General features: G+C 41.3%; 1 protein-coding gene across 1 annotated transcript in view; it reads right to left on the bottom strand.

Annotated features, from left to right (window-relative positions):
• Positions 1 to 13,852, bottom strand: part of MYO1D (myosin ID) — a gene marked incomplete at its 5' end in the record, with an annotated part of 107,000 nt that overhangs the window by 75,169 nt on the left and 17,979 nt on the right. The window contains 9 exons of the mRNA XM_085314795.1: positions 1,512 to 1,644; positions 3,248 to 3,322; positions 4,991 to 5,061; positions 9,929 to 10,099; positions 11,129 to 11,243; positions 11,332 to 11,477; positions 11,853 to 12,056; positions 13,260 to 13,376; positions 13,716 to 13,811. Of these exons, the coding sequence (XP_085170921.1) occupies positions 1,512 to 1,644; positions 3,248 to 3,322; positions 4,991 to 5,061; positions 9,929 to 10,099; positions 11,129 to 11,243; positions 11,332 to 11,477; positions 11,853 to 12,056; positions 13,260 to 13,376; positions 13,716 to 13,811 (1,128 nt within the window). The remainder of the gene's footprint in view (positions 1 to 1,511; positions 1,645 to 3,247; positions 3,323 to 4,990; positions 5,062 to 9,928; positions 10,100 to 11,128; positions 11,244 to 11,331; positions 11,478 to 11,852; positions 12,057 to 13,259; positions 13,377 to 13,715; positions 13,812 to 13,852) is intronic.

Below are 13,852 nucleotides of genomic sequence, written 5' to 3' on the forward strand. Positions count from 1 at the left end.
GTACTCCAGGTTCCCGACCTGTTTGGCTAGACAAGAGATAACACATGACCAGTCTGATCGCTGCTATCTCACCACAGAGGAGAACCACATTAAGAATAAGTGGCAGAAATCAATCTTTTTCCTCTCATTTTCACAACATGTAGAAAAACCTTTCTGCATTCTGTATCAAGTTTAAGTTAGGGGTGGCCAACAAAGTTATTGGGACTGGTAGATCACGTACATCTTGTTTCCTTGGGAAAAACACACTAAAATAAAGTCTGTCTCCTCCTCACTCCCATCAAAGTCACAGTCACCTTCTCCATCACCCACAGTTTAGGTTTCACCATCCAGGAAAGCTCCTGGCTGCACAAGCAGCAGTGTAGGACCTCTCTCAGCTTCTACCAACAGYGCCTGCTTAAAGCCAGGCCTGGCCTTGTGCTAACTAGGGCCTCCTCTTAACAGCCTTTAGTCATAGACTTCCTGGGGAGAGCTATGGGCTTTATTCCTCTATCAGAAAGCTCAACGAGCACCTCGAGTCCATTTTGGTCGGGCTTGTGCATCCTCCCGCRGATTTACTGCCAATCATCAACCCATTCCGGGACTAGAATTCAAAAGTATAAAACAAATGTGTTTTCATGTAATTTTGGAAGCTGGCTCAATATATTATTTCCTGCAACATTCCCAGTGTGGATAGTTCTCTCTTCCTGTGTTCTCTGTCAGCACTGCATGACCATGCTCTGACCAACACAGCAGCTATTAAGCCCTCATTAGTCATGCGTTTGCCACTGCAGGCAAAAAATTCCGCTATCGCTTAAACTCTTCTCAGGCTCCTCTTATTAGAACAAAGATCATCTTTCTACAAAGCTTTTCCTGGTTTTACCACATCTGTGTTCATGCCCCATCCCCCTCTCTCCAGACCTTGCACTATTAACAYTTCCCTTGCTACCGCAATTCCCCCGAAAATAGTCTGAACATTGTTTGATGTTGCTTAATTATTCTGACTGTTAATATACACCCTCATTCCGGGGTCATTGCTCTTCTGTAGTCAACACCCCCCTTCYATGTCACAACCAAAATGCCAGAAGTCCAGCAAGGTCACCCAGTAGCAGTAACATCCAAACATTTCTTGGTGATCTCTGCTCACATGAGGGATCACTCTGCTCTTTTGGCTCCTTAGCTGCCCTGCATTTAAACAGCCTCATTTCGAGTTCACCCCACCACATAACTCCCTCAACACAAGGCTGTGCTCACCAAACCAGTACTTTCCGCTAAACAAAAATATATATATATATTATTTAGTAACATAAAAAGGTCTCACTTCACACCATCTCGCACAGCAAAGGAAGGGAATGGAGGAAATCACACAGGTCTGTCTTTATTTTCACAAAAGTTGTTTTGCCCACTGTAAAATCAAAGCTAATCTGGCATTGATCAGCTTGTATTTCAGACTGATTACAACGACAGGAACATGACAGAGAAGCTACACCTAAGCAACCAGAAGTTGGAGTCAGTTTTGACACAGAAGTATTTACCTTGGATGCCAAGTTGTCCACTAGTGCAATCATGGAGTTCTTAAAAAGGGTAGCAGCTGTCAAAGGTCGCTTGGTCACCTCAGTGATGCTCAGTTTACCTTCAGGCCACATCATCTTCAACACAGGATTAGAGCTAAAAGACAATCTCTTTAATTGCACAGTCTAACAGCAGGGCAATAAATGATCTACTAAACTTAAAGCTGCCTGCTTCTGTCCAAATCTACTGGTGTTTTCAGCTCAGAAACGTATCAGCCAAACCAGTATGTCATTCTTGGCCAAAATATTCCTTGCTCTTGAGCAATATATAGTCCAAGCTTACAACTAAMCACCCTGGAAGAATGACAAGTGCATTCTCCTCTTCAGATAGAGAGGTGCACTAATGGGATAGTACAAATACYGCACAAGTGATCTATCAAAAACCGAGTCTGCCTCACTGACACAAGCATAAAGAGGAATTTAATCAAAATAGAAAAGAGTAAGATCATAGCCCACAGCATCCTCCCTTGAAACTCACTATTTGATTTCAAGCCATACTCCTGCACTATTCTTGATGTATAAAATAATTTCTACGTTTTAGTCTATGTTTTCTTGAAGGGCTGAAGGTGAAGTAAAATGGTCACGATGGATGGCAAGAGCGCTGGAACAGACAAAAGCTCAAAGCAGTTAAGGGATCTAATGTCCAATCTATCACATGCATTAACGTGCCCTAAGTGGTCTTTGCGAATAGTCTTTCCCAGAGACTTAGCTGAAACCAAAGGCTACATTTAGTAAGACCTCTATACAGCAAATATTTTGCAGGTTTTTTGGTTAATAGGAAGTCTTGAAAATATGAACAGCAAGACTGTTCAAAGGAGTCCACTGAGTATACATGATAAGACAGTAAACTAAGATAATAGTTTTATTAGCTTTTAACCAAGGTAAACAGAACTGTCCAAGCAGCTTCTAGGCTATTTTGTGTTGACTCCCACTCTTATCAAAGTCTGTGAAAGGTTGAGACAGACAACATTTAGAAAAGAATTAAAGCGCATTTAATGCCAGTCTGCAAGGAAGAGTCTTCTGGAGAGCTTATATATACATATGTATGTTTTGATAGGATTTCAAATTTGCTTGTCAAAGGCAAATATCAGTTACTTAATTAGTATTTATGATAAGTGACTATACGATTTAAATCTGTCATGCCAAAGGTTTGAATCCTCTTCATATACTCTGTTTGCTCTTTTTTGTCCACACTCCAAATCTTTCAAAAAAGGGCTTTTAGTTGGGGTTTGACAAGATTTACTCTTGAGCAAATGCTAMTCAATAGCTTAAGCACTGATTTAAAAAATAAAATAAAAGATCAGTATTGGTACATCTGCRGCTGGTCAAAAAAGCGGTTAATGACAAACCAAGCAGTACAGGTAGCCTCTACACAGCTATCTTGATTGCACAATGTCCTGGATTCAAACAAACGCTTCAGATTTACTTAAATTAAAGATTACATCAGAGGGAAAACAACATACACAGGATATGGATTTTATCTTGGAAAAAACTGTAGCAGGTCAGCTTTCAGGTCACGGTGGAGAGTCAAACATCAGATCCCAAAGCACTGTTTACTACGACTGCTAATGCACGTGTCACACATGTAGTAAAGATAGCACCAGTGAAAACATTAAGCTATTCTAGGATCCACTCTATAAAAAAAAGGATGACAACAAAYAAGACTTAAAAGGAAGCTCATTAAAGATTTTTATACCTACCTGTTGTACATGAGGCGCTTGAAGTCCTGAAATAAAGTGTCCTTGTTTTTGTCAATAAATCCAGTGACTGAGTAACTAGGAAAAGAAAACAAGAGTTAACTGCAAAGAAGCAGAGTCCTTTTCTGAGCTGCTGCTATTGCCTGTGGAATCGGTATCCCTGCACTCCTACAAACAGATGCTAATCAGAAATGCAGCTCTGTTTTCCAACCTATCACTAATTTGCCACACAAGTACTGTGCAGGACCCRGATCTTTGTGCCTAGCTTTCCACCTCTCGTGGGGGAAGAACCTAGTTTTAGAAAAMTATTTGAATGATGCAGGTGAAGCACATGATGGCTGAGACCCATAAAAGGACTTGGACAAGTTGCAGACTGCCCAAACTCAAGAGTTAGGATCAAGAGTTACGCTCACGAGTTCTGATTTTAAACTCRAAGCCTGCGTTTCTGCTAAATCCTAGATTTCAAGTTTTGCTTTTCCACATGCCTAGTCTGTCACTCTCTTGGTGTCAAAGAAAATTCTCCAGCGGGAGTGCCTGAAATCAAGATTAGCCAATAACCAGGTGATTAGGGAACTCTTGGAAATAACACAAATCTGGGATTCTTCCTGACCTGAAAGACTACTGAAATTCATCTCTTCTCCAAGGCTCAAGACAGGGAGCTGTCTGTTCAYGATRGCAAAGTCCAGAAACTCCTTGTTCRGTGAATCCCAAACTCAGCTGCTTGCCCTTGTACCCCCCAGTTTTAGACTCCATCCCCATCCTGGGACACCAGCTCCTGAACTGCAAAAGCCCTTGGATCCAGGGCATGCCTCAATCTCACCGTTCCCCAGAACATAAYTTAGGCTTAAATACTATATGCAGATATTTCCATGTTTCACTTTTGGTTTAGAAAATTTGCAGCCACTGGCAGCGCAGAAGTTGCATCCGCCAACATGACACCACGTATTTTTATTAGCAAAATCTTTCAAAAGCGGGTATATCCATCGGCAATCATTGATCAAGGACTCTGTAACAAGATCTGATATCACTGAATGGGCTGCACCGGTTACTTTTAGTTACTAGTTACTTTTATAAATTAAAGGTAGATCTAATCCTAATGTAAAAGGTGTAAAATTCTTTCCTCKTTATCTCCCTTTGGATTTTGCTAGCACAGGGAGTTACACAAATCCTAAAGTGACTATTAAATCATGTCAGTGATATTCSCGACAAGCATCTTTCACTTCAACTTAGTCCACTCCACATCACTATGAAATACTGCAGCAACTGTAAACTTCAGGTACGGAAAACTTTATAACTTGAATGAGAAAGACTCCTTGTACTGACATTTATTTCAGTTTAACAGTACTCTGCATTTTGAGTCTGCTGAAAYTGATGTGAGAATTTAAAGCTAGAGAGTTATATAACGGTACAAAACAGATGTCTAAAACAGATTTTATTAGCTCAGTATAGTCTTTTTGAATAAACAGTGCTTTTTTCCCCCTTTTTTTCCCCCTCCCCTGAAGCATTTCCCCCTCCCCCTCACGCATATTCTCCTTTTGTTTCAKTTCCAAGAACAAAATCATATTCTGGTTGGCAAGAAACTAGCACGAGATTTAATTGATAAGCAATTGCTGCACTCTGTAATTCTGTATGACAGCTATTTCTGGYTCATACCAGAAGCAGCATTAAATCCAAATATTGTACCACTTCAAAGCTGGTTAAAAGACAAAAATAGAAGGTACAACTTCATTTCTGAAAAAAACTCACATCACATCTCCAGCGTAGTGCTTGATTCGAAAGTCTCTATCAAACTCCAGGATTTTGTCAGTGGCACAAAGCTAGAAAAAATTTCACATACATTAAAATGTTACCCTTCAAATTTCAATCTTTATGGAAGAGCAACTTGCATTGGAAGTTGAAGGAAAAACTATGGTTATTCCCCTGTATATATGCATGTGAAGATGTGAAATCCCATTATTACATGCTTTAATRAATTTTTTCATGGATGCTTTAGAAAACAAAATTGCACAAAAGCAAGTTGCAAGAGCCCAAAAATTTAGTTTTTAAAGAAAAAAAAAACTCAATCAAAACTGCCATTAAGCAAAAGGAACATTTGTGCATACACAGAGGTCTGCACTTAGGAGTTAATTAATGTCCTTTTTAAAATCTTCCTTTGTATTTGTGATATCCCTCCTCAGCAAAGAAATGAAGAACTCAAAATAAGACAGTTACAGCAGCAATGTTTGTTCTCCCCTGCCAATAACGAAACCACTCTGGAAGGTCTGACCCCTCTTCAGCGGCGCCTAACCCTGCAGATCCAGGGGGGCCAGCGCTGCAATCCCTATATTTTCGGCTCAGGCTCCCGTTTCATTCTTTGACTACAACCAAGACGTCAAGTGCCCCCACGGCAGCCGTTCAGTACCAGCAGCCAGAATACCCGCACCCCTTCAGGAATAACAGAAGCCAAAAAAACACATCATGCTGTGCTTAAAAAAAAAAAGGAGAGCACCAGAAAAATGATTTTTCTTGTTAAAGCCCAAAGGGGGCAGGTAAACGAGTTAAGACTTTGCAGGATGCATGGGCACCATTCGAAAACGCTGAGAGCTAGGAATAAATATTTACCCACCTTACCAAAAGTCTTGGGAAAACGCAAGAGGAAATTAGCATCGTTGCACTGCAGGGTAAGAGATTATTAGAAGCAGGAAGATATCCTTCAAAAGCTTAACCTGCGTCCAAGAGTAGAAAATAGATTGGCTCAAACTGACAGATTAGATTAAAAAAAATCACAAGCAAGCAAAATGTTTGAGTAACAGGTACATAAAAGGTTACAAAGGTATAAGAAGCCCAGCACGTTAGGAACAGGAAGCCTGCCAGGGTTTGYAGGGCTGATAGATGACCAAGGTACAGAAGGAACGCAGAAAATGAGAAAATAAGGCCATCCCAGAAAAACTAAGCAATTTGTCTTTTTGCAGCTGTGTTCAGCAGCAAGGCGATAGAGGGGGTCTAATGCCTTTTTCAACGACCCAAATTATACATCTCAAGCCTACACGTCAGTAGAAGAGGTACAGAACAAACAAAAATATGATGAAAAGCAGCAAATGCCTCTACCAGATGGGACACAATCAAATTCACCCGGCACAGGTGAGTTTGGAAGGTAGCTTAACATGATAATTTTTTTTAATGAGTGTTTTTCCCCGTGCATTTTGCATCTGCTGAGCAAATCAGTATAAATTATAAAAAAAGAAAAAGAAAGAAAAAAGATTATGTGTACTGATACAGTTGATAGTCTGCTTGGTTTTCTAAGAGGAACATAAGGTTCCTCGCTAGCAACTCAAATAAATTAAGCTGCTACGAAAGACAAGAGAAAAGGTCCTTGCACAGAAAATGGAAAGCCAGGAAACAGAGGGTAACACTAAATGCTGTGGTTTTACAGTAGAGGTTCACCAGGGAGACCCACAGGGGCCTGAGCTGAGGTCTACGCTGTTAATAGTCTTAAATGAGCCATAAACAGAGGATAATAAGAGGTGATCAAGTTTGTTGCTAATAATTATTCAGGGAAGTAAAAACAATGGTTGAATGTGAAGAACCTTAGGAAGACACCAGAGGCTAAGGTAAGGGCAATGAAAAAGCAAACGAACTTCAACAAAGAGTGATAGGCGCGAAGATACCGGAAGATAAGTCAAGGTTCACAGTTAAATGAGGGATCCTGAACGACTATTCCCAATTCTCCATATCAAAAAAGACACAGGAGAAACTGGAAGAGGCTTGAGGAAGGGCAAAGCCCATCAACTGACTGCCGCAGAAGGAACAGCCAAAGGCGCTAAGCTGCTCTGGGCTAGGGAAGAAACGACAGTGGATGGTGACAAACAACCTGGAGGAGGTGTAGGGGAAGACACAATGAACACCATCTCCCTGTTCAAGAGCTAYAAGGCCTAAAGGGAAAAAGGAAGAGGAAGGAAAACGGGGAAGGAAGGAGCTCTTTACATATAAATAACCAAGCTGTGGAGCACTTTGCAAAAAAAGAAAAAAAATAAAGGAAAAAAAAATGGACAAGGGCTACTGAGGACACCATCCCTTATTCAGGAAGTTTCTGGACTGTACAGCACCAAGTAATTGCTTTTTGCTTGCCCCAATTTCTCTCATTTAGACCTTCTCCCATTTAGACCTTCACTATTGCCCAGCGTCTTGGAAGACACTAAGTCAACCAGGTGGACCAGAGTGGACCTTCTCACGCGCTTAGCTTCACAATCAGTTTGATGAGCTTGACACTATTCAGAACACTCTGCTATTTGAAGTTTTAGCAATTCAGATACTGTCTATCGCTGTCTATCGCTCTACTTGATCCTTTGAAATTATAAGATCAATTAAAAACAATCAGAATTTAAAGAGATTGAGAGAATTTGCCTGTGATGTTGAGAAGTATTACAGAAACAATTAACACTTGTACATGTCTAGCTTACTATTAGGCAATTTGGAGAAGAAAGACCCACTCCCCCTTCCTTCCCCCCACCAAGGAACATAAAATTTTGCCCCAAATATTCATAGTGGAAATGTTTGCCRGCATTTTTCCTGGTTTGTTTGGCTTTCACCAGGACAATCAAGCAGACAGCAGCAGATCAGATAGGCAGTACACAAACTAGGACACTACTATTTAGGGCACAGCAGCCCCTTAGAGCTTATCCACACGGAGCCCATGTGCAACATGCTCTACAGGGGAGCAGTGAAGCATTAACTGAGGCTGAAAGATGGGAGCTGTTCCCATAACATATCAGCACACATACTTTAACTCTTTAGGATCATCTTCGATCTACACAGAACTTTATAGTACCTGGAGAGAACAACTGCAGACAGAAAGAGCAAATTATGCAACGAAAGCAAGTCCTCTGCTTTAATCCAAAGTAGAAGAGGCTAGCTGAGATAGCTCGGATTTCTTACAGTACTTCTTGATGGGATAAAGGCTCATGGAAGAAGGTATTTTAGCTACTGGTATAGGACAACGGCAAAGATGGGAGATGGGAAAAATATAATTGTTAGAATTTTATGGGTCAATATTTTCAAGGCTATATTGATTTAAACTAGAAATTAGCAAGCCAGGGAGATGCATCATTCCCTCCATAAACATTATTTATAGCTGTATTCCTTGTTTCCCTTCCAGGCTGTGCAAACTGTTTTTTGACAATGCCACCCCCTACTGAGGACTACTGCAATAGGCACTATGCTTTTTTTTTTCTTTAATATTCTTATGCTGCAAAGGGACTCCTGAAGGTAATGACTCAAACAGCAATTTTTTTTTATTTTCCTTTTATAGCCTCCCACATGCTTTATGAAATTCAGTGCTCTTCTCCGACCACRAAGTACTCCCTCCCTTCTCCCTAATGGAAACACTCCACCTTAGCAGAGATGGGACGAAAGATTGAACAGAAATAGCAGAGATGGGACAAAAGATTGAACAGAAACTGAACTCCTTTCTCGGAGATTAATCTTAAGACTGCTCTAGAAGCTGGACCTTTTCCCACGCTGCCCCACTGCAGAGAATTTAAGGATCCACCCCTCCAGGCTTCACTTTTCCCAACCATTATTACTAAGGGAAATAATTTGCATTAAAATGCAGTAACCTCAACTAGGCTTCATGAAAGTACTTGATTTCAGGTGAGTCTACTCAGGATTATTCCTAACATGCCCGCTGCTTAAGCACATAAAATTTAGGTTAACATGGAAAGCAAAATTCCCYCTTTCCCCTCCTTCAGCTGACATGCATGTGGCAGCTGAGGAGACAGGTTTGCTGCAGCTAAAGGGCACTTAAGGAAAGCCACAGCTGGAAGAAAAACTGCTTATTTTTTTCCATCCTATCCTCTACTCAAACAAGCCAGATCCAGACCTACTGTTTATATTCAGCCTCCCTGGAGGCAATCTTTAGCACRTATCTTATACAACTCTGCTAATTTTGTAATTCTGACCTACATACAATATTATACTGGGGAAGGGAGGGAATGACTATCCCAAACCCTACACTTTAGGATCCTAAAGGCTACATTTCAAACGATATCCTCAATAAAGAGTCATCAAGATACTAAASGCCTTTATCCGATTACTCAGTGTGAAAGATTCTCAAATTAATCAGCCTGGTGACCATGTTTTCGGTATGCTGCCAAGCGATGAATAAAGCCTTTTCAATTTGTATCTAGTACCAAAAACAAAGCAAGGCAAAAGGCCTGGAAGATCAAAGATACTGTTTAAGATGAACGTGCTTTGCAGCCAATGACGATGGAAAAAAAAAAATCACAGTGCTGTAATAAAGCAGAAGTGTGAATAATTTCGCTGTCATTATGTATTACAGCAGTCCGGGAAGCAAGTCACGTGAATTGAAACYCCGCGTCTATTGGTTATAAATGACATCATGGTATGTGAAGACACAAGTTCCTGCTTCTTTTATGCTTGGAATAAAATTGATCTCGCATTGGGTATACTTTAGCTCCCTCTGCTGATGGCAAGCCCTTAGAAAATGCATTCCCCAAACCCAGATCAGACGGCCTATTTCTGTAGCTTAAGAGCTGCTCTGCTCCTAAGCACTGAATTTCATACCCTGCAGTAAGGATTTCAAGCCCAGGAACTCTTCAAATCTTTTCCCTCATTCCAGTGAGTCTAAGCAATAGAAAAGGCATCACACAAGACAAGAAGTTCTGAGGATACAGAGGAGCAAGTTACCTTTCTGCTGGAGAAGTGAGCATGCTTCCCTAGCTTGTTATTAAGAGCCTCGAGGAACATCTCATCCGTAACCTTCCCAACATTCATGCATGCATCGTCCAGAATGGCAATGATGCCTTTGTGCTGCTGCTCCACCAGGTCAACGATGATCTGATTGTTAAAGTAATCAATCTGCAAAATGCAGAAGAACAGGTGTGCATATGACTTTGGYGAGTGAAAGAAGTAGGTGAACAGGAGTACACCAGTGTTAGCCACTGCTGGGTGAACAGTTTCATTGTTTGTCTGACAAGAGTATTAAACCCACCACTCACAGATGAAGTGATCAGCTTGCAATACACAGACCACTAACTAAAAATTAAGCAGGCAACTATTGCACAGATGCTCTTCTACCACTAAACAGCAAAAAAAGCGATCTTTTACATACCTCACATTAATCTCAAGACTTCTCCTAAAACTCAGCTGCTACAGAATGCACTTTAAAATAGCTTAAAACTCAACTGCACACAGTTACATCAGTGAAAACTGGGGGAAAATAAGAAAAGCATGAAATCCAATACAATTAGTTTACTAAACACCAGTAACTTTTTTCACATGGTGACACAAAAATAGAGGTCAAGCGCTCTCTAGCTCTTTCCTAAACAGAAGGTAACACCCATTCGTAGAGTGGGTTCCTCCACAATCAGGTTTTGAAAGGTGCTGGGTAAGTTATCACAAATGATTCTACACCCATGAAAATGGGAAACTTATTAATTCACTGCAAATGGAGGATCAAACTCTTGATACCAATCTAATCTGAGCCAACATCTTACCATTAAAATCTCTCTTATCTCTGGCATTATTAAAGAAACTTGAACATCAGAACTCTCAATTTTTTTCCATTTGAATATCCACTATCAAACAAAGCAAATGAGCGTTTAGATTAGAAGCTCAGGCAGAAAGATGCCGTAAGATGTTTTAATTTAGACCTGCAATCCCCTATTTTCCAAAACCATGSGAAATATAGAAATGTTATCAGATAATCAGTTAGCTTCTTCCACAGTCTGACTTCTAGACAGCAAGAACCTGATGGTACAGCTGCCACCAACACAGATGTCCTATCGACTTGGACAGGAGCTTACATGGGGAGTAACTTTAAATCTGGGACTTYTGCTGGTACACTGACCTCAAACTACCCTCTCCCTCCCCTGCCAACTCACTCACATGCTTCCAGGGAATTCCCTCGCGCTGGTATTCTTCCTGTTCTTGCTTTAGAACCAGCTGAATAAAGAGCTGCTGTAGCTTTTCATTGCAGTAATTAATGCAGAATTGCTCAAAACTAGGAGGGGGAAAAAAAAGAACGGCAATGAGTTTTCTCGTATGAGAAAGGAGAAGGCACAGCACTGTGCTTTACCAATGGGGCTCACCTGTTATTGTCAAATATTTCAAAGCCGTAGATATCCAGGACCCCAATGACTGTGTTTTTCCCGTGTACTGTAGTGTCATAGTTCTTCACTTCGATCACATCATTGATGTGTGTCACAATCCAACAGAAGAGGCGCTCATATATYGCCTGTCAGGAAACAAATACTGAGAAATTCTGCCTGCATCTCTTTAGTATTTAGACTTTGTGTATATGAGTTTTGGAAGCAAAAGAAACATTTTTATGGGATATTTTCTTTTTGTCAGTAGYTGTTCACTTTTAGTAAATTTTATCTGTGTTTTTTTTTCTTTACTACGGGCAGCATCTTGAATTAAGCTTTATAACGCTGTGTTGCATGTACTGTAAAGAACAGAGTCTAAATTTTAATGAAGTCACTAGGTATGGTGCATTGTCATTCTTTAATGCACGAAGTACAACTCAACCAAACACCCACAGGCTAAAGAAGTGCGTTTGAGCTATTGTCACATACAAAATCAGACGTGGAGAAGGAAAATTTAAACTCACTTTTGCAAAGGCATCTCTGCCATAGGTGGCTTCTTGCTCAGTATGCTGTTTGTCAATGACGTCCCGTCCTGTAGCTACCGTTCGGAACAAGAGAGCCTTCTCCACCATGTCAGATTTGGTTGACAGCAACTCTGCAATGACCGACACAACCTTGCCATTTTCTATTAGAGGCGTATCACCATCCACAGAAAACTTCAAGTTCCCCTGCAATAAATAGCATGAAACTAGATTTAGATTTCTCTACTATTAACACCAGTCAGTAAACTCCGTGTTCATCCGCTATTTGAGCCGTTAAAATCTCTTAATAAATTAGAAGGGTGGAGCTGGCATATCCACATGTCCACAATGTTCCCAATTTGGTGGAAGTAACAAAGTTTGACTMAAGGAAAAGCATTCCTTCTCAAGGTTCGGCCGAGTATATCAAACATTTCTGCAGGTTTAATCAGGTACTGGCTCAAGGCGCAGAGTCTAGCGATGGGAACTAACGGAAAGCATACAAAATTCCAGATGTAGCTTTTCACCTTTAATGCAGCTTGCCACAAGAGTCCTAGGCTGGAGTTATTATAAAGCTTTTGCCCACAAAGGTAATGTGAATATTCCACGGAAGCTGACCAGTCAGCAGCGCTAATAGGACTTGACTGACAGTAAAATACCACAGCAGCGTTGCTACTGAATACCTGCAATCCCAGAATTAAGTACTAGTACCACTGCACCATCTGTAATGGTGGTCTTGTATCCCACCAGCATGGCCTCACGCTGCTCTGCCTCTGTTCCCTTCCTCCACGGTGCGGCAGTACTACCCCGAGGAGGGGGAAACATTGGAGAAGAGCTGCAGTTTTCTTTTGCCTTCTTGCCCCTGCCCACCTACGGTGCTTTTCTCCTCAAGGAGAGATCAGAATGGAGCTAGAGTGACAGCGCGTAGGCGAGGAGGGCCTGCAGCTCCGCTCAGCACCCAGAGAACAAGAGGGCCCCTGTACCTCGTTGCACTCAAATCTCCACAGTGACGTGAAGTGCCATCCCTCCAGCAAAATCACAGCGGTGAGGGAAGAGTGTGAGGGAAAAATGGAGAGAGAGGAAGAGTGATGTGAGACGTCCCTACCCACTAGCTGCCAAAACCCAAACAATTCCCTTTCAGAACATCAGCAGAGCCCAGAACTTCGTGGTACGGCTGCTTTGGGATGTGGAATACGAAGAATTAAATGCTATCTTCCACCATTACTGCAGTGCTCTATCTCACCAAGGAATTTCACTCACCACTGATCGTTTTAAACCATATACATTTTCCCAGCCAAAGAAATCTTCCAACTGCTTCTACAGGAAGAAAACTTAGAGCTGTCAGAAGTACAAGTATGCCATCTGACCACTCCTGAAGAACAGCCAACTCTAACTGGAGGGCAGCRAACTCACCAAGTGAAGAATGGCTGCCACAATTTTGTAGACGGTCTGAATCTCCTCTTGCTTGAAGCCTATCACTTTCATGGCTTCAGCTACTGCTTTGAACTCTGCACCATCGTTGTTGGARCACTGAGGAGAAAGAAATGAGCTTGGGACAAAAGGTTCTTCATGAAAAAAATGTTACTGGTAATGGGTCCACGTGGCCAAAATACCTCTGCCTGCATTTATTAATAGTGACAATATATTCCTACTGCAGAGGACTRCTTTTCATAAATAGGAACAAGTGGACTATGCACAATATAGGCTTGTCTTCTAGGTCCAGAACCTCCATTAAAAATAGCAGATAGGCGTTACCTTTCCACACTCATCTCGGCCTCAGCTTCTGCTGTTTCAGCAGTAGTTTTAAGTATTTAAAGACACATGTACAATTAAGAAAAGTTACCTGCAGCTCACTGACAACATCCTCACCTTTAGCTGTGCTCCAGCACGGATATAGTTGTACGCAGATGCATCTTTCTGAAGATGTAGAGATCGTAACATCTGGTCAGARCCCCCCTGCAGCAGCTGAACAACGAGTAATTTAAGAAAAGGTGAGCGAAAAAARR

Source organism: Rhea americana, unplaced genomic scaffold (assembly GCF_003343005.1).
Source record: "Rhea americana isolate MKP2758 unplaced genomic scaffold, rheAme1 scaffold_411, whole genome shotgun sequence".
Lineage (NCBI taxonomy): Eukaryota > Metazoa > Chordata > Aves > Rheiformes > Rheidae > Rhea > Rhea americana.